The sequence below is a fragment of the Hermetia illucens genome, chromosome 1 (assembly GCF_905115235.1).
Source record: "Hermetia illucens chromosome 1, iHerIll2.2.curated.20191125, whole genome shotgun sequence".
NCBI classification, from domain to species: domain Eukaryota; kingdom Metazoa; phylum Arthropoda; class Insecta; order Diptera; family Stratiomyidae; genus Hermetia; species Hermetia illucens.
This window is the reverse complement of record NC_051849.1, coordinates 2,624,912-2,645,056: the sequence shown is the minus strand read 5'-3', so window position 1 is coordinate 2,645,056 and position 20,145 is coordinate 2,624,912. Positions and strand designations below refer to the sequence as shown.

Below are 20,145 nucleotides of genomic sequence, written 5' to 3'. Positions count from 1 at the left end.
ACAATTAAACTGCGTGCAATAATGTTGATAAGTAAACGTTGCAAACGAAGCAATAAACTTGTGACAAACGACAATAAAATTCCATGGAAGTATCGATCAAATGAGTTGAAAGGGAGCGACCTGTCGGGGTGGAAACTGCATAGAAACACTGCAAATGGTTTGGGTATGAAAATTTATTTGCGAGAATATGTTAGTGGATAATTTCCGTGGTATAAATATGTCTTAATATATCAAGAATGCTACACTCAATATCAATCACTTCCAGCCATCAAAGGACAGAGGAAATACGCCTTAATACAAAAACATGTCCATTCTGCTCAACACAATCCCATTCTGACGGAATTTACGGCTTCCCCAGAGGAATTATGAAACTCATTCGGTCCGCAACTTCTCCCCACTGTGCTCGGTAAGTTTGGAAGATTGTGATCCACGCAATGAGAACCACTAGCCAAACCGCAGCACCCAAAGCCGAGAACAGGACATCTGAGGATTTAGTAAAAGAAATTACCAAACTGAACTCTTTACAACCACGACTCACTTACATCTTCGTATTTGTTTCTGCTCCTCGTACGGAGGCTTGTTGAATGCTTCATTGAAGAACCACACAACGTTTATAGCCCATGCGAAGGGAAGAAATGCAAATCCAGCTGCAACACACCGAAAACATTGCTTAAGACGACCATTTTTCTCCAAGTTTATGAAAGCTATTAGCCTTCTCCCTACTGTCCGCGCGGACACTTACCTCTGAAATATGTTCGGCACAACTCTAACTTGCGTTCGTTGGGGACTTTTGTAATATCCATGACGAATAAAAGCCTATTTTGAACGATAAAGGAAACTCTGCAGCCACTTTCGCCCACTTGTCTCGGATTTGTTGATGACCAACGCCATCAGCTGTTCTCCGACAGTTGCAAAGCGTAATAAAAATGTGTGACGTTTTGTACCAAATTGAAACAGATGAGACACAGTGTCGTGCGCATTGTTATTATTCCCGGGGTTCGAACCGAAGCAATATATGACCGATTACTACAATTTGATGCTGGCTTATTTTTAAATGTGAATTAATGCTTTTAACACAATTGGAAAACTTATTGAATAGATTCCTTTAGTGGGTAACCATTACTACCATAATTTACTTAGGCGAGGTCAAAGGGTAGTATAGGGCCCAGGGCGAAACGTGGATTGGTATCCACGATGGAGCATAAAACCTGGGAAATGCCTGCTGAACCAACACCAACAGCTCTACTACCAAACCCTATCTCCACCTCCACGTAGTGACCGCTGGGAACTCTTGCTTAACGAAAAGCTGCAGACGGAGAAGGATGAAGGCGAGTCTCCCGCATCTAAAAACGGAACAAATTGTACCAACTGGTCCTCCAGGTTGGGGATTGGGTAGGGCTAACAACCCTACACGGAAAACAACTTGTTACGAAGCCACAACAGGAGCCTCGGACAGGACGGACTTTAAAACAACGGACCCGGCAACGACAACTGATTAACGATTTGCATATTTTCTCATGGAACGTGCGCTCCCTGTACAGAGATGAAGCTGATGAGCAGCTAGCCGATACCCTGTCCCAATATAGGGCTGATATAACAGCGTTACAAGAGATGCGATGGACAGGGACCGGTTTCCTGGCGAAGAGCCACTACACCATATATAATAGTGGTCATCCAGTAAACCATGTGCTCGGAGTAGGTTTCTTAGTCAGCCAAAAAATGAAACCTGCTGTTATCGGCTTCGAAAACATAAGCGAACGGCTATGCACTCTGCGCTTGCGAGGCAAGTTTAGAAATATAAGCCTCATCAACGTTCACGCCCGTACAGAGGAGACTACAGAGTCGCAGAAGGATACCTTCTACGAGGCAGTAGAACGAACCCTCGAAGCCTGTCCCAGATATGATATCAAAATTATACTTGGGGATTTTAACAGCCAAGTAGGGAAGGAGCCCGTATTCAGACGATACGTTGGCTCCCATAGCTTACACGAAAAAACAAATGATAACGGTCTGCGGATTATTCAATTAGCAGGGTTACACGAAATGGTTGTTGGAAGTACCTGGTTTGCGCGGAAAGCGGTCCACAAACATACGTGGGCCTCTCCAGACAGGATCACTTTCAACCAATTTGACCACGTGTTGATCGAACGCCACCACCTCTCAGTCTTGATGAATGTCAGAACATATAGGGGAGCCAATATAGACTCGGATCACTATCTCGTTGGCATGGTGCTCCGAGCTCGAATAACAATACCACCTAGAATCCCCTCTGACAATCAGGTGAGAGTGAACACTGAAGCCATCCACAACACAACCCTCCGCGACACCTATAAGAGGGAAATGGATGCCGCAATAACCGCAGTCAACAGAGGACCTGGAAATGAAGCATCAACAAATGATCTTCACAATCACCTGAAGAACGTTATAATGGATACGACCACAAGCATACTTGGCCCCAGCCGCAAAAGGAGTCGGAACGGCTGGTTTGACGATGAATGTAAGCTAGCAACGGAACGGAAGAATGCCGCATACCGAGTAATGTTGCATTCTCAAAGAACCCGGGCACGCGCAAAGACGTATCACGAACTCCGTCGAGCGGAGAAGCGACTTCACAGACGGAAAAAGAAAGCCTGGGAGAACCAACAAGTCTGTGAGCTAGAAAAGTACAGAGAGCAACCGCACCAGGCGCGCAAGTTTTACCAACAAGACAGCAGGATGAAGCCTTATACACCTCGATGCTCATCTTGCCGAGACAAAGAGGGAAATCTGATTTCCGACAGAATGGGCATATTAGAGCGATGGATTGAGTAATTTGATGAACCACTAAACAGCAAGAACATCGGCGAGTTGGAGGTCCCGCCAACTGAAGACGACAGACAAATACTGCCACCACCAAGTTTAGGAGAAACAGTCCGTGCAATTCATCGGCTAAAAAATCATAAGTCGCCAGGAGCCGATGGAATTACAGCCGAATTGGTTAAATATGGAGGCGACCAGTTACACCAAGTGGTTCATCAACTTGTGCTCAAGGTATGGGACAGCGAATCAATGCCTGACGATTGGCAACAAGGCATAATCTGTCTCATACATAAAAAAGGAGATATCACACAGTGCAGCAATTATAGAGGTATCACGTTGCTGAGTACCATCTATAAGATATTCTCCATTATCTTGCTAGGCCGGATAGCCCCATACGCCCAGAACATCATTGGCCCATACCAAAGAGGCTTCACTCCAGGCAAATCAGCAACAGATCAGATTTTCTCTCTGCGGCAAGTGATGGAAAAACTGTTGGAATATGGACAACAGTTGCACCATCTATTCATCGACTTTAAAGCCGCGTATGATAGCATAGCCAGGGTAAAACTGTACACGGCCATGAGAGAATTCGGTATCCCGACGAAATTAATAAGACTGCCTAGGCTGACCCTGACCAATGTGCGAGGCCAAATAAAAGCAGCAGGATCACTCTCAAGACCATTCGACATCAACAACTGTCTACGACAAGGAGATGCGCCATCATGCGTCCTCTTTAACCTGGCCCTCGAGAAAGTGGTTCGTGATGCTGAGGTAAATGCAAGAGGTATGATCCTCTTCAAGTCCATCCAACTACTGGCCTATGCTGACGATATCGACATCATGGGAAGAACCACCCGAGACGTACAAATTGCCTTCATCCAGATCGAGCAGGTAGATATAGGCGCGAGATCTTGGGCTGCACATCAATGAGGGCAAGACAAAATATATGGTGACAACGTCAGCACCGAAGACGAATCAACCAACATCAAACCGCACTGGTCAAACACGAAGAAGAATAAGGATAGGAAAATACAACTTTGAGACCGTTAACAATTTCTCCTGTCTAGGGTCGAAAATCACAACCGATAACAGCTACGATGATGAAACCCGCGCACGGTTGTTGTCAGCCAACAGAGCCTATTTCAGCTTAGAAAGACTGTTCCGCTCGAAATGTCTCACCATAGGGTCAAAGCTCTTACTGTACAAGACTACGATCTTGCCAGTCCTTATGTATTCCTCGGAAACTTGGGTTCTTAACAAGAAAAATTGCAAACTCTTGGCCGCGTTCGAGAGAAGAATCCTCCGAAGATTTTTTGGCCCCCTATATGAGGATGGACGATTCCGTAGCCTACACAATGACGAAATCTATGAGCGATACCATGACCGTCCCATTGTGGATAAAATCCGGCTCAAACGGTGGGCGGGTCACTTAATCCATATAGATGAGGTTGATCCCACCCGGAAAGTCTATAAGGGCAATATCTATGGTAGAAATAGAAGACGAGGCAGACCCTGCCTAAGATGGAGCGATGGCGTAGGTCAGGACGCCAGACAGCTTTTAGGGATATCGAATTGGTGGACCTCGGCGCAAAACCCGGATGTCTGGAGTTCCTTATTAAGGCAGGCCTAGACCGGATACCGGTTGTTGCCCCGTTGATGATGATGATGATGAATATTAAGAAAAAACTCGGTGGTTTTCGACAGTAAAATTAAATTCGGATATGCAGTAGTAAAGATGTCAGTGACAGAGTTATGCAATCCTCCACCTTTGCTCATGTCCAGGCTACTGAAGGTGCTCAAGGCCTCATCGCTTTTTCCAGTCATTCTCTCTGTAGCGAAGGAGTTAGCTTCGACTCAGGGTGGTTTAACTGATATCTCTGACCAGGCAATCAATGGAAAGCCAAGTCACTGCTTCCCCCATCGATCAGGAACACCGAGGCGACGCTGTCGACCAAGAAACAGCCCTAACTTTTCGAAATTCACACTGGTCACCAGTCGCTTGGCTCGCAAGGAAGATTGCTCCGTCAACAACCGGAGAGACTGGTGAAGCCGCTTCGGGCTCAGGCGGCAGATGTAGGGGCTATTATACCTGCAGAAAACCGCCTGCTTGTATTCGACGGCAACACCCATATTCAGTTCCTGATGGACTCAGATTCTCTGCTTACTAAGAAATTAAAAGGTTCATTAACCGCTTGCCTCGTACTGAACATAGAAACTAGGCCTGCCCACAGTGTTCATTTCATTTCCAGAGTTGTCACACCTTCGAGAGAACTCAAAGTCGCTAGAATTAAAGAACGCCTGCTCTCCACTCAGCACAGCCATCTCGCCGCCGGACCGCCCAATGAATCACTGGATTCACATATCGCCCCCTCCCCCTGCGCAGAATTGTCGAACCGGTGCTCGGAGCGATTTTCCGATTTACAGGGGCAAGACATCATTCCACCATTATCCAGCCAGCGGAGTAGCCCTCCCCAAGTTGTCTCATCCCTTGGCCTCAGGGAATACGACAAATCACCAGTAACTACAGACATTCGAACACTTGTACGATTCCCGATCCTTACCAGCTACCCATCATAGAAAATTTGTCGCAGGCGACGAGAGGCAAGATCTTCTACGTGGTCGAAAAAACCAAAGAGGACTCGTCAAAACAACGACAACCTCGTTCTTGTCACCACGCCACTCTAGCTCAGAAGACGGACACATTGAAATCCGCTATCAGGGCCTTACCTGAACAAGAACTTTGTCGTGATACCTGGCACACACAGAAAACACCGAGAGTGTTTTTGCTCCTAGAAATTATCGAATGGCACTCGAAACCGTGCTTGAGATCGAGAACTGTTTTTTGCTGGTAGTAATCATTTTGGAAGGCCTTTCCTTTCAAGTTCATACCACCCATCAACCACTGGTCTACGTTGCACAGAATCACTCTGACTAAGTTCGTCCAGACAAGCGCAGCAACTGATCTACATCCTGCAACATCTGATAGTCTTCAATTTTGTCAAGAGAATGGACAACGAAGTAGCAGACTCCTTATCGCGCTTGTACATCATCACTATACCCTCAGCATTCAATGTGGGAGTCACCGCCAAAGACAAGCGAGCGACTTAAGGTTGGCACTAAAACCATTGGATATCGACAGCTACTGCATTTTGCCCGGAACTTCGACCAGAAACTTCTGACCTAATCTACTAGCCGCAATACGCAGGAGAGTCTTATGCGCACGTCACAACCTAGCGCATCCCAGCGTGGCAGCCTTCGTTCACCTGCTATTACAGAAGTACGTCTGGCTAAACCATGTGGCTCTTTGAGCTCAACATTATCAACCTTACCAACAATGCAAGGTGGATTATCACAACCAGCCAGCAACCGGTTCAATCATATTCACGTGAACATAATTAAGCTGCCGCGCTCCTCTCCAGCCTTTAAAAAGTTTTCAAGGGGGACCTTCAAACTTCACCAGCCGAGATGCTATTCAGAACAAAGCTCCGAGTTTCAGATGAGAGATGAGGTAGGAAATTGGAAGCTTGACCCGCCCATAGCACTCCTATCATTTCGGAAGTCGTCACACCTTCAGGAGAACTTGGACTTCGCTGGAGCTAAAAGATGTCTACTCTTCATGGAGCACAGCCATCTCGCTTCCGAACCTTTTAGTGAATCATTAGATTCACACAACGGGCCCCCTATTTTGAACACCCGCGCAAGCTTATCGGTTCTCACCTCGAAGCAATTTTGGTATTTACATGAGCAAGGCACCATAGTAGACTAGATAGTTGACACAGTAGACAGGCTCTTTGTCGGGAGCGACCAGTGAGGAGCAACTAGTAACACATGCTGAAAGATTGGACGAGACTATAAAGCCGTCTAGAAGGAAGGAAGGTTGGTACTCCCGCGTTAGTGATGTCCGCACTGAAAGACCTGACTAGAACCTACCGAAGAGAACTTTGCCATTTTCGTTAACTGAGTCGCCCCAAGTTACATACCTGGCGTGGAGATCACCTCCGAGGAAGAAAGCGTCAAAATTGGCCGCGATTTTCCAGAGTCCGGACAGAATGGGAGCGAGAAAGGCGACCTGTACCACCCGGGAAGTAAAAAGAGCCGATTGAGACTCGAAGGACACTGCCGCCCCTGCAAGTTGTATAAAAATGAATCAAATAGGATGGCAGACGAGATAAGTTGTGAAAGAAGTTAGAGATTGTGTTCCAGAGGGAGGAGATTTACATGTTGAAAAGGGAATTGACCTCAATGAAGAAGTCGCTGAGAATGGAAGAGTGTAGGGGCGATGAAGAGCTGAGGGTTTTGGGTATTACTCGACCCCTGACAACTGCGACGAAAGAAGGGGTCGATGAAGGAGGAGTCATCCAACTGGAATAGAACGGAGCAGAGCGACAGTGCGGGACACTTCTAGCACTCTTTTTACGTTGGGTTGATTCCAACCTGAGGCAAGATTTGCAGAAATCGGCTGGGTGACCCAGTTGGCCAAAGTTTACCATTTTAGCGGCACCGCCGACTTCCTATCGGCGTTGTCTTGGATAGACGATCGAAGGCAATCCCTAGAGGCGTGTGCCCACGCATTTGACACATCTGGGGTTGTACCCGCAATTTGAAGAAACGTGGCGTAACTCTTGGCAGTTAATGCACTGAGTGACGTCCCCTTTCCTGGATTTCTTCCAGCTGATCCACTGTTCTTAGTTTTTAGTTACCTCGGAATTGAGAGTCACGCGAAAAAGGCTTAAGTTGGTCTTGTTAGCCCGTGACCACGGGGTGGAGGCCCTTGAGACGCGAATCGGCGTAACCTTTGCTAATTCCTTTATTTCCGTTGCCACGTCGTCAGATGTGTGTTCGTGAGAGAATGTGGGTTTGCTTCCTCTTTTCCTTAATGGTGAAGTAATCACCTTCTAATTTGGAGGCCTTAATTAATTGGAAAAGTTTCTCACGATGATGTATACTATTTCCGCGCCTTTACACCCTGAGATTTAGCGTCCCTCGAGTAAGGGTGGGTTCTACACTCGCGACGGGAGACTTGTTCCGATTTCACTTTGTTATCACATTGACTTAATCTTCAACTATCGCTGGTTTATCGATAAACCGGCTAAACACCTGAATAACGATACGCGCGACCAATCGAAAAAAAGAACCCTTCGCACTGGCGGACACAGTCTAAACTTCCACGATTCGACAGAGATAAAATCGTTTCTGTGTTTTCGAGGTACAAGCTGAGGACTACCAAACTCCACCATACTATTAACATAGTATGCTGGTCCCAAGCCCAGGTAAAGGAGGAGGGTTTGAGGCAACGTACTCTGTACTATCCTCAGTAAAAACAAAAATAAAATGCTGAGATCAGGGAAAGAGATAAATAGAGTATTCTACTATGCTAAATCCTACCTGATCTCTCTTGGTGACAGGCCCCGTGACAGGTCGACCAAGAAAATACATAGAATGTCGTTACAAACATGATGATCGAATTGAGTCACAAGCCTCGGAGAAATGCTAGGGCGTCCACCTCAGTCGACGCGGCAAGACGGGCCCCGGTCCTGTCGAGAAATGGGCAAGGGTTCTTGACACATAGACGGCGTCAGGACGTAAGCAAGTTAGTCCGCACACAAGGAACAAAACAAATACGTGTCAGCACGCTAAATGTTGTTACCCTAACTGGAAAGACGGAGGAACTCGCAAGAGCCCTTCGGAAAAGGTGCATTGACATCTGCGCTCTGCAAGAAACCCGATGGTCTGGTGCCAAAAGCTGCGACATTGAACGCGAACGCGGTAAAAATGGCTACAAACTTCTCTATTTTGGTAACCCACACACTCAATATGGTGTTGGCATTGCCATCTCAGAGGGTTTCCGTGATGCCATTAAAGAAGTCGAACGATTTGATGATCGGCTGCTGAAGCTCACCATTATATCAGCTGATCGCACTATTCACTTCTTCACCGCGTATGCACCACAGACAGGTCGACCTGATGCCGAAAAAGATGCCTTCTGGCAACTTCTCGATGAAAAGACTTGTCACGTGCCTGCTGACGATTACATAATCATTGCCGGCGACCTTAATGGTCATGTGGGTGGAAAGGCAGACGGTAACAGGTGCCATGGGGGAAAGGGGTTCGGTGCGCAATGAAGGTGGCGAGCGTATAATCGATTTTGCGGACACCCATGACCTTGTACTTATGAATACATGGTTCATCAAACGATTGTCTCATCTTCCCACACTTTATAGTGGAAACAATAAAACGCAAATCGACTATATTCTCATAAGAAGCCAACATTTTACCACTGTCACTGATTGCAAAGTCGTTCCTTCTGAGACCATCGCACCTCAACATCGGCCGTTGATTGCCGTCCTGCGAATTAAGCCACCAATAAAATAGCGTGAGGAACGCACTGGCCCGCCGCGCATTAAATGGTGGCGATTTGGTGAGAAGGAAGAAGACACGGTCTCACTCATACGATTGCCAACCATTACGAATGTGGAAGAATCATGGAACCAAATGAAAGACACGATCCACAAAGCGGCCTCTACAACCCTCGGGGTCACCAAGCCGGGTAAGCGGTACATCAACCGAGATACTTGGCTTTGGAATGATGATGTTGAAATGAAGGTCCGTGAAAAGAAACGCCTCTACCACAAATTTCTCGACGATAAAACGCCTGCTAATTGGCAAATTTATAAGAATGCCAACCGGGAAGCCAAGAAAGCAGTCGCTGTCACCCGAGCGAACCATTTCAAAAATCTTTAAGATAAACTGGACACTCGGGATGGCGAGAGAGATCTGTATCGACTTGCTAAAAGCCGTGATGAACGCACACAGGATATCGAACACTTCTGTTGTGTTAATAACAAGAACGGTACTTTGCTTACCAACCGTCGAGCCGCAACGGATAGATGGCGAGAATACTTCGAGCAGATTTCAACTGAAGAATTTGCTCATCCTCCACTTCCATAATCATTGCCGACATTTGGAGCAGTTCCACCTGTCAGCGCAACTGAAGTCGAGGAGGCAATAAAACAAATGAAATCGGGGAAAGCAACAGGACCTGACGACATCGCGTCTGAGCTCTGGAAAGCGAAGAGCTGGGACCCAACACTGTAGCTCAGTGAATTCTTTAACCGGGTTATTCAGGAAGGAAGAACACCATCTGACTGGCAAGAAAGTACCACTGTTCCAATATGGAAAAAGAAATATAGCCCAGCAGAATGTTCAAATTACCGTCCGATCCGGTTGCTTTCCCATACCATGAAGATTTTTGAACGCATTCTTGACAACCGTATTCGCGAAATCGTTGAAATAACCGTGAATCAAGCCGGATTTGTCAAGAATTGCGGAACTACTGACGCAATACACGCTGCGCGGTTACTCATGGAGAAACACCGTGAGAAGCATCGCCCTCTTTACATTGCCTTTCTGGATCTAGAGAAAGCGTTTGACCGTGTACCACACGAACTCATCTGGAATGCCTTACGACAACACTTCGTGCCAGAAGAACTCGTGCGCTGGATTCAATTGCTCTACCACGATCCGAAAAGTAAAGTTCCAAGTATGGCGGGTGTATCAAAACCGCTTCGTGTCTCTGTTGTAGTTCATCAAGGAAGTGCCCTCTCACCACTCCTCTTTGTCCTTGTTATGGACACCGTCACACGGGATATCCAACGTCCAGCGCCCTACAAACTGCTTTATGCAGATGATGTTTTCCTAGCATCTGATAGCAAAAATGATCTCGAGCAACTTGTTCAAAAACGGAATGATCGCCTCATGCAACAGGGTCTCGCATTGAATCTAAATAAATCTGAATTTTTTACGACCGATCCCCATGAAACAGGCACAATCACTGTCAGCGGCAATGATCTGCCCAGAACTGAGCGATTTAAATACCTCGGGTCAACGCTATCAGCCAATGAAGAGCTGCGTTATGAAATAGCTTCACACATTAACGCAACCTGGATGAAGTGGCGTTCCATAACTGGTGTCCTTTGTGATTGACGTATCAACGAACGTCTGAAATCTAAAATTTACCGCAATGTCGTCCGTCCAGTCCCTCTCTATGGTTCTGAGTGTTGGCTGACCATAAAAGACAATGAACGGCGTCTTGCGGTAATGGAGACGAAGATGCTACGTTGGACTAGTGGCGTGACACGTTTAGATCACATCCAAAATGAGGATATCCGCGATCGTTATGGGGTTGCACCGATCGTGGAAAAGTTGCGAGAGAGGCCTCTTCGATGGTATGGTCACGCAATTCGTGCAAACGAGAATTCACTTGCCAAGATTGGTCTGAACATCGAAGTCGATGGTAAACGACCAAAAGGCAGACCTAAGCAACGGTGGCTTGATACGTTGAATGGGGATTTAAAAGCCTCGAGATTGTACCCAGATCAGGCATTCGATAGAGCCAAATGGCGAAGCCGATCACGACGAGCCGACCCCGCTTGTGAACGGGACAAAGGCTGAAGAAAAAGAAGAAGAAATGAGTTTCTTCGCTATAGTAATGAATTTATTTGCGGTTCCGTAAACTTTAAAGTACAAAATAGAATGAATAATAATAATTTATGGTAAATATGATAAGCTCCCAAATAATTTCTAATTAATTTCACATCACTGACATCCTCGCGAAACGCATAATTTGCTCGTGGTTTGTAGGCGACTCTGAGGTAACTTCCACCTTAGTCCACGTCCGAGACTCACTCGATTTGCGGATTGCATCCAGAACGGCCTGAACATAGAGTCCATCTTCGAATGTGGCTGCCGCCTGAACGGGTTCTTTTACCCAGGTCGATTCTTTCTGCGAAAACGCCTCCTTAAGAGCCCCAACCATTTTACATAGACCCTTCACATATGGTCGCGGTAATGATGAACCAGACGCCGCTGAATGTAGGTCTTGGACGTCCACATAGATTGCATCCTCCTTGGTAGGACCGTCTGTGCGGGTCCTCAGAGCAAATAGATCCCCTCCCCTTACTATCAGGTGACCGTCTCGTCCGCACACCATTACCTCCTGAAGGAACCCATTCGAAGGGACCGTGTGACTGTGCAGGGATACCGTCGCCAGTACCCCATTGTCAAGCTCCATTTGGAATGTACAGAAATCTGGAGCAGAGATCTGCCGGATTCCGTTCACGCTGTCAGTAGTTTTCGTGTAGGTTCGAACGAGCCCATGCACCCGCAACGCCTTCCTGCCAAGCAGGAATGTTACCAAGTCAACAACGTGGCTTCCAACCAGATTTAGAGCGCCGCCACCCATCGAGGCATCGCACATCCAATCGAATTTGTCGTGTAACAATGACCCCATTTGCACTCGAACATCAACGAGCGATATCTCGCTCGCCGGACCGATGATTCCTTCCACAATTGCACGTTTCATATGCGTAAACGCAGGCAGGTATCGCAGTGAGTAGTTCACTAATGAAATCAACGTAGGATAGTACTGCGACGCGCGAACCATTTTCAGGGCATCTGCCTGACCCAATCCCATGGGTTTGTCACATACAACATGCTTTCCTATGCCGAGCGCCTTCACAGAGATTTCAGAGTGCAGGAACGGCGGGCAAATGATAAAAACCAAGTCGACGTCCTTCCGGAGCAATACGTCGTCTATGCGATTCGTGAAAAACGGAATTTCCAGCTGACGTGAGCATTCTTCGGCTTCTTTGATTGTACGCCCCCAAATGGCTTCTATGTGGAATCCTTTCTCACGAAGAAGGGGCACTAGGACTTTGGCTACTTCACCGGTTCCAAATACACCGATTCCGGGCAACATAGTTTCCAATAGATGCAGGAGTGAAGAGTTTTTGTAAACAAAACTTTGACAGGAATGCTTAGAAACTTGATGTGTCAAATGTCATCAAATATAGGATGACAAATAAACAAGGAACCGCAAAATCAAAACAACACTGGAATTATTAGAAATTAATTATTTTTTAATTCTGAGTGATTTGAACTCTTCAAATGAGTTCGGTTTCACTGTATTTACTATTCCGTGGTTAAAATAATCGAAATGTTTGTAAAAATAAGATTCTACTCATATCGAGTTCGTTCAAAGTCAATATCATTCTCCTATTGTGAATTGATGATGTTAAGATCAAACATCTTCAAGCGGTCGCCGTGCTAAGTTTGATTTTGTTGCTTGTCTGGCTAGCGGTGGTTTGTGGGTGTTGTACGCGAAAATAGACTCAAATCCATATTTCTTCAAGTGCACCAGTAGTAAATTGTAGGATCTCTGCTCTGAATAACCGCTACACTCGCTACAACCCATCATTTTATGTTTTCAGAGAAAAGCAGTCGGTGAAAATGGCTGCAGCGTTGTCCGGCGTTTTTGAGGATGGTCTCCGCGAGAAAATCAAAAATAGCAAGATCCTAGTTGTTGGTGCTGGCGGTATTGGTTGTGAAATTCTGAAGAATTTAGTTTTGTCCGGGTTTCCATCTATTGAGATTGTAAGTTTTGCATAGAAAGACGTGCAGACGAGATACATGTTTTGTCAGCGTAACCTCAAAATTGTTTGTTTGGTTTTGCAGATTGACTTGGACACGATCGATGTCAGCAACCTGAACCGGCAGTTTCTTTTCCACAAGGAGCATGTTGGCAAATCGAAAGCGCAGGTGGCCAGGGAGAGTGCGCTGAGCTTCAACCCGGACGTCGACATTAAGGCTTATCATGACAGCATTACAACGTAAGTAAGCGGTAGACGGTCGGGGGCATTTCAAAGGGATTGCCCGGCTGCCCACTGCCTACACACTAGGAGCAAGCCCTTCATTGATATACTTTTCCGTTACAGAACAAACTACGGCGTTAACTTCTTCGAAAAGTTTGATTTAGTGCTAAACGCGTTGGATAACCGCCAGGCGCGGAACCACGTCAACCGGATGTGTCTCACAGCAGATGTTCCCCTCATCGAGAGCGGTACCGCAGGTTACGACGGCCAAGTCGAATTAATCAAACGCGGACTGACACAATGCTACGAGTGTACACCAAAAGCCGCACAAAAGTCCTTTCCAGGATGCACAATCCGCAACACGCCATCCGAGCCGATTCATTGCATCGTGTGGGCAAAGCATCTTTTCAAGTGAGTCCCCAGGAATTATTCATTAACATTCAATAACAAGAGATGATCTCTTTCCAGTCAACTGTTTGGCGAGACAAATGAAGATGAAGAGGTCTCACCGGACACTGCTGACCCAGAAGCCGCTGGCGAGGCAGGATCAGACGCACTAGCCACCGAGGCAAACGAGAAAGGCAACGTTGAGCGTGTAAACACCCGCCAATGGGCCCATTCATGCCAATACAACGCCGAGAAGCTCTTCAACAAGTTCTTCCACGATGACATCAAATACCTCCTGAGCATGTCGAACTTATGGAAGAATCGCTTACCACCCACTCCTCTCAAGTGGAACGAGTTCAAAGAGGATGAACAGGCCCAAGCCAATCAGGAATCTCTTCTCCCAGATCAGCGGATCTGGTCCATTGCCGAATGTGCGAAGGTCTTCGCCGAAAGTATCCAGAACTTGAAGATTGAACTGGCAAAATTGCCGGAAAATGATCATCTCGTCTGGGATAAGGATGACAAGTCGGCAATGGACTTTGTCGCTTCATGCGCTAACATCCGCGCTCACATATTCAACATAACACGAAAGTCACGTTTTGATATCAAGTCGATGGCCGGCAACATAATCCCGGCCATTGCGACAACCAATGCAATCACGGCTGGGATAGTTGTGATGCACGCGTTCAAAGTGCTCCAAGGACAACTGGACAAGTGCAAGTCGGTTTATATGCGATTGCGACCGAATGCAAGGAATCAGTTATTCGTGCCAGACAGAAGTGAGTACCAATCGAGCTCAATTAAATTCTTAGGATTATCTTAACAAACCCGTTTCTACCCTTTCCAGATCTCAACCCGCCGAACCCCAAATGCTACGTCTGCTCGCCAAAGCCAGAAGTCGTATTGAAAGTCGACACAAACAAGGTCACGGTCAAAGAGCTGCGCGACGATATCCTAATCAAGGCCCTGAACATGGTCGATCCGGACGTAATCCTCGATGTGAAGGGTGTCATCGTGATCTCCTCCGAAGAGGGTGAAACTGAATGCAACAACGACAAGAAACTCGCAGAATTGCAAATCGTAAACGGATCAATACTCAAAGTCGATGACTTCTTCCAAAAATACGAACTAAGCATTACAGTCGTCCACTTCGACGCAGAACATGATCAACCACTTTTCGAAGTAGTAGCTGATCCGGACACTCTGAAACCCGCCCAAGAAGCCGAAGAGAATGGCAAGCCAGAGGCTGACAAAAACGGTGACGGACCTAGTGAAGCGAAACGGGCAAAACTCGATTCAGATTCTGCATCAGCACAAGAACCAGCACCCACAACGTCGGGATTGTCGTCAACCCCAGCAGGAGTGGATGATGATGATGACGACGATATTTGCGTGATTGAGGATGGTGACGTGGCGGATAAATCGGACGTTGACGCTGGTGCGGGCAGCAGCGGTAGTAGCCAAGCTGCAGGCAAAAGTGGATTGAAGCGGAAGCCCACCGATGGCGGTGAGGGCCCGTCGAGTATTAAACGCGCTAAAGTTGATGATGAGGATGATGATTTGATCTTGATTGACGATTGAAAGTGTACAGTTTGGAACTTTTTTTTAATAATATCATAATAAACATAACTTTTAAGTGACTCAGACGCTTTTCATTTGAGTTCGTATTATTTTCGAAAGGATAGCGGTTTCTAGGCCACCTTCTTTTGCGATTGAGGCGTCCACCCCAGGACTCCTGCGATACGGATGAATACTAGATAAATGCACATTCTTCCCACCTTGGGCAGGGTGGGATAATCATAATTATCAGATGTCGGCAGCTGCCCGTTTATTTATGTATTCTTATTCAACGTCATTAGCTTTCGACCCGACTTTTTTCCCTTTCTTACTCGTGATTGGGAACGACATCAGATGTCGGGGCTGTCGAGGAGTAATTCAGATATCAGAGATTGACACCCACGATGAAGCACAAAACCTGGCAACGCCTGCTGAACCAAAAGCCCTATCTCCAGCTTCATGTGATGATCACTGGGAGTTCTTTTTGTCGAAAAACTACAAGAAACAGCTGATGAGTGGACAGCTTAAGGTACTTAGCGATGACTTATCATGTCCTTACTCATAACACTGACTGAGTGACTCATTGTTAGTAAAAACAACGTTTAATTCATCAACAATATTCCTGGAAGGGAAGATTTCAAATCAACATTTATTCATCAGCAATATTCCTGGAAGGGAAGATTTCAAATCAACATTTGCGCACGAAAAAGCAAAAATAGAGTACGTTGGGCACCACGAATGCTCACGTCGCTCCAGAGGCAACGACGATTGGAAAGCTGCAGTCACAGTACATCAAATAAGTAGTTTCCACACTAAATGGACCGGACTTGCGAATGTATTGGAAAAGTTTATCCGTACATATCATAGGCACTAAACCACAAGTAGATACTATAATAATAATCGTTGGCGTAACAACCCATATTGGATCAGGGCCTTGAACTGTGTTAGAGCACTTCATTCAAAACCGTAACGGTTACACTACAGTACACTGTAGGAGGCAATGTGGTCAACATTGCGCTCGGCCGAGATTATTACCCTAATTTGACTCAGGTACTCGTTCACAGCTGAGTCGACTGGTATCCGATGTCAAGTTCCACTGCCACCAGTGAGATTTGAACCGCGACCTTCCGTACGACAGCCTAGTGCTCTAACCACTGAGCTATCGGACACAAGTAGATACTACCAGATGTTGAAATTGTGTGTGGCGGAGCCTCTTTTTTTTTAAATAGTGTGGAGTGGAAGTATCGAATTTCCACTGCATCTTTTTGCCGTTGCTGCTACTTTTGGTCCGACATAACCTAAAATGTCGACTGGTCGAAGAGTTGGATTGTTCAACACGGGAGGTCTTGGCACTCGTCACTATGTAAAGTCTGCCGCAAGTTAACAATCTGCTATCTAATGCTAATCCCCTAATTGCGGCTGTTGTGAACGTGGAGAGTGCGAACTAACTATTTTATGGATTGACTCGTGATAGGGAGGGTCACCATCTTTTTTTTTTATTTTACGTTGCTCACCTCACCCTTCGGGTTTTTTGGTGCGAGCAAAAATCGGAGAAAATCGAAAATTCTGAAATTTCCTCATATTTCGAGCTAGGGATTTTCGCTTAGGCAAACCTATCCCGGCCCAGCCAACACGAGTGGAAAGTTCTTGCACCGACGACGGAACGGGGGCCGTGAGAAACTGGCGCCTTAATAACTGGTTGCATCATCAGGGCGGAAGGAGTTCAACCAATGTAGAGGCCAGGTTGGAAACGCCGAACAAAAGAAAAAAAGGAACTATTTGCTTCTAAGTGAACCACAACGCTGTCCGAGTAGCAGACAATTTAGGACAATGCTAGAAGCAATCTTCTACAATACACGGAGACTCGCATCGTCCGGTTTGAAATTTTGAAATTTTGTGTTCTTTTCACTCACTTCAATTCCCTGTACACATTCAGGTTTTTTTTGTTGACTTTCATCATCACCAACGGCGCAACAACCGGACAGTCATGGTATCGCTCATAGATTTCGTCATTATGTAGGCTACGGAATCGTCCATCCTCATATAGGGGGGCCAAAAATTCTTCCGAGGATTCTTCTCTCGAACGCGGCCAAGAGTTCGGAATTGTTCTTGCGAAGAACCCAAGTTTCCGAGGAATACATGAGGACTGGCAAGATCATAGTCTTGTACAGTAAGAGCTTTGACCCTATGGTGATACGTTTCAAGCGAAACAGGGCCAGGTTAAAAAGGACGCATGATAGGGCATCCCCTTGTCGTAGACCGTTGTTGATGTCGAAAGGTCTTGAGAGTGATCCTGCTGTTTTTATCTGGCCTCGCACATTGGTCAGGGTCAGCCTAGTTAGTTTTATTAATTTTGTCGGGATACCGAATTCTCTCATGGCCGTGTACAGTTTTACCCTGGCTATGTTATCATAGCCTCCGCCGGAAGGCGTCGGTCTTCCCGTTTTTTCTTTAGGTTTCCCCCATTATATTTAAAGGGAAGAGGAAAGGAAGAGTCAGCTCAGAGCTAATCCTTCCCCATCCATCTCACTCGCATTTGGTTTGTGCAATTTAGTCCCCTTCCCTTATTAGGCCGTTTGGCATTTTAGCTCCTTTGGGAATGAAATCTCTGGTGGTATCACTCCGCGTCGAGACTTCATGTCTCTAATAGAGTAGTTTACTCCGGGTGGATTTAGTTTTGTTGACTTCTGAGTCAAGGCACGTAATAAAATCTCTGGTGACCGTGTTGGTGCAACGCTGAACTCTCATCGTAACAATATATAGCACATAGAAGTCAATAGGACGACCGAGATAGGGATGATTCGCTACATTAGATGATGATTTGCGAGTCTCTCAACTCCATCCAAACCGAGCCTTTGATATAGTGGTGAATTCGATCCAGATGAACCAAACCCGCTTCTGAATAGAACGAAGACTAAAGACAGATGGTCCTCCAGCCCCCAGCTGCAAAGGAAATGAATTATAATTCTGTGGTCTGGTATTAAACTTGCCTGTGAAGTTGAAAACACATTCAAGCTAACACTCATTTGATAATCTGGTCGGATCCCATGGTGGTGTCACCACGGGCGGCCTCCTTCTCTCACATGTGGGCTTATGATCAAACTTATTGTATTATTGATGTTCGTTCAGAACATTTTCCGTTAGATTGGGTTCTTCTTTTCCCTACCACAGATTGGTCGATAGTCCACTATCCAACCAAGCATCTGCACAGCTTCAGGAATGGTCTGCCAATTCTATCGGCTACAGTCTAGAAGACAGCGATTGCAGGTTGCCGTATAGACATGGTGTGTAGGTGCTATTTGCTATTACTTGGCCTAATTTATATCTGGCTATATGTTTCTAGTTCTATTCATGAGCTAGTCTCATGCCTGATATTTCCTGCCTATCTTTCAGTACTGTGGTTCGTCGTTTGTCGTCCCCTGATCATGGTTTATGTGGTAGCTGTGGTTAATGTATTGTTTTCATATTGATCTCTACATATCGGCCCTAGCCAAGTGTATAGCTGCAAACCGCTAACACTTCTCATGCGGAAGCAGCCAATACCTCTCATTTGGTCATGGTATAAGTGTCCAATATGGAGGCACAGATACATTCCACTAAAGGCAGCTCGATGTCCTCCACCCTCTTAATTCGAGATAAAACAAAGATAAGAAAGAAGAGAAGGAGTAGTATGAAAGTATTATATGAAATGAGAAAGCTCCCAATGGAGCGAGACTTTCCCTAATGTACTTTATACTTTAAAGTCAGTGAGGGGCTGCTCGTTCCAAGTGGACATCCTTGTATTCGTCGGATCAGCCAGGACCACCTACAAGGAATCCTAGAGCTGGGTGACGAATACCTATCTCTCAGTGAGACGGTCATGGGGAAACTTTAAGTTGCCATTGAGTGTAGTTCACCTCACCACAGGCTGCAAACCGGTACCTCTATGTAGCCTGAAGACATCCTTTAATGGCTTAGGATGTATATTCCGGGAGTAGTTAATGGGCAAGGGTTCAGTTTTGAAAAACTGCTGTCCTAAAATATCATGTGTGTCGCCTGGGGTGTGTACCTATTTTGCACGAAGCATAACATTCCAATTCTTCTTCTTTTTCTTCAGCCTTTGTCCCGTTCACAAGCGGGGTCGGCTCGTCATGATCGGCTTCGCCATTTGCCTCTATCGAATGCCTGATCTGGGTGCAATCTCGAGGCTTTCAAACCCCCATCCAGCGTATCAAGCCACCGTTGCTTAGGTCTGCCTTTTGGTCGTTTACCATCGACTTCGATGTTCAGACCAATCTTGGCAAGTGAATTCTCGTTTGCACGAAGACGCCTCTCTCGCAACTTTTCCACGATCGCTGCAACCCCATAACGATCGCGGATATCCTCATTTCGGATGTGATCTAAACGTGTGACGCTACTAGTCCAACGTAGCATCTTCGTCTCCATTACCGCAAGACGCCGTTCATTGTCTTTTATGGTCGGCCAACACTCAGAACCATAGAGAGAAAGATGATCTACACCTGCGCGGGGATTGACTGCCGGAACATTGACCCTACGCGGTTAGCCTCTGTGAAAGTCCGGAGAGGAGCTTTAATAAAAGGAGGGGATGAAGGAGGGAGGGAGGCGTGATGGTTGAAAAGAGAATTACTGTCCGAGATGAGAGCCAGCCCTGACATGTAGTACCTTTGCTAGCCGAACAATGCATTGCTCTTAGCGAGATTTTTTTCCAGTGGGTTAGGGTGGAACAGCCACTTTTTTAGTCTGACGCGCGACA

The 20,145-nt window shown here is 46.3% G+C and overlaps 3 protein-coding genes across 3 annotated transcripts; 1 reads left to right on the top strand and 2 right to left on the bottom strand.

The window, feature by feature from the left end:
* Nucleotides 1-158: 158 nt before the first annotated feature.
* LOC119660445 (gamma-secretase subunit pen-2) lies at nt 159-903 on the bottom strand. Its single transcript, XM_038069002.1, has 3 exons — nt 743-903; nt 543-647; nt 159-483 (listed from the first exon to the last, which is right to left on the bottom strand). Exons 1-3 carry the CDS (start codon nt 801-803, stop codon nt 344-346), a joined length of 306 nt encoding a protein of 101 aa, XP_037924930.1. The 5' UTR covers nt 804-903; the 3' UTR covers nt 159-343.
* Nucleotides 904-11,277: 10,374 nt separating this feature from the next.
* LOC119646440 (glucose-fructose oxidoreductase domain-containing protein 1) lies at nt 11,278-12,659 on the bottom strand. The gene has a single exon (XM_038046890.1). It carries the CDS (start codon nt 12,554-12,556, stop codon nt 11,390-11,392), a length of 1,167 nt encoding a protein of 388 aa, XP_037902818.1. The 5' UTR covers nt 12,557-12,659; the 3' UTR covers nt 11,278-11,389.
* A 198-nt stretch (nt 12,660-12,857) lies between these two features.
* On the top strand, nt 12,858-15,475 carry LOC119661737 (SUMO-activating enzyme subunit 2). Its single transcript, XM_038071203.1, has 6 exons — nt 12,858-13,006; nt 13,068-13,230; nt 13,312-13,466; nt 13,572-13,859; nt 13,917-14,614; nt 14,683-15,475. The coding sequence occupies exons 2-6, from the start codon at nt 13,087-13,089 to the stop codon at nt 15,414-15,416; spliced, it is 2,019 nt and encodes a 672-aa protein (XP_037927131.1). The 5' UTR covers nt 12,858-13,006; nt 13,068-13,086; the 3' UTR covers nt 15,417-15,475.
* The last annotated feature ends 4,670 nt before the right edge of the window (nt 15,476-20,145 follow it).

Excerpts from the sequence above, each read along its gene's own strand:
- LOC119661737 (XM_038071203.1), top strand. The coding sequence starts at position 13,087 with ATGGCTGCAGCGTTGTCCGGCGTTTTTGAGGATGGTCTCCGCGAGAAA. Across the intron at positions 13,231-13,311 it reads GGTTTCCATCTATTGAGATT|ATTGACTTGGACACGATCGA; the intron begins GTAAGTTTTGCA and ends TTGGTTTTGCAG. Across the intron at positions 14,615-14,682 it reads GTTATTCGTGCCAGACAGAA|ATCTCAACCCGCCGAACCCC; the intron begins GTGAGTACCAAT and ends TACCCTTTCCAG.
- LOC119660445 (XM_038069002.1), bottom strand. The coding sequence starts at position 803 with ATGGATATTACAAAAGTCCCCAACGAACGCAAGTTAGAGTTGTGCCGA. Across the intron at positions 648-742 it reads GTGCCGAACATATTTCAGAG|CTGGATTTGCATTTCTTCCC; the intron begins GTAAGTGTCCGC and ends GGTGTGTTGCAG. Across the intron at positions 484-542 it reads GCAGAAACAAATACGAAGAT|ATGTCCTGTTCTCGGCTTTG; the intron begins GTAAGTGAGTCG and ends CTAAATCCTCAG.
- LOC119646440 (XM_038046890.1), bottom strand. The coding sequence starts at position 12,556 with ATGTTGCCCGGAATCGGTGTATTTGGAACCGGTGAAGTAGCCAAAGTC.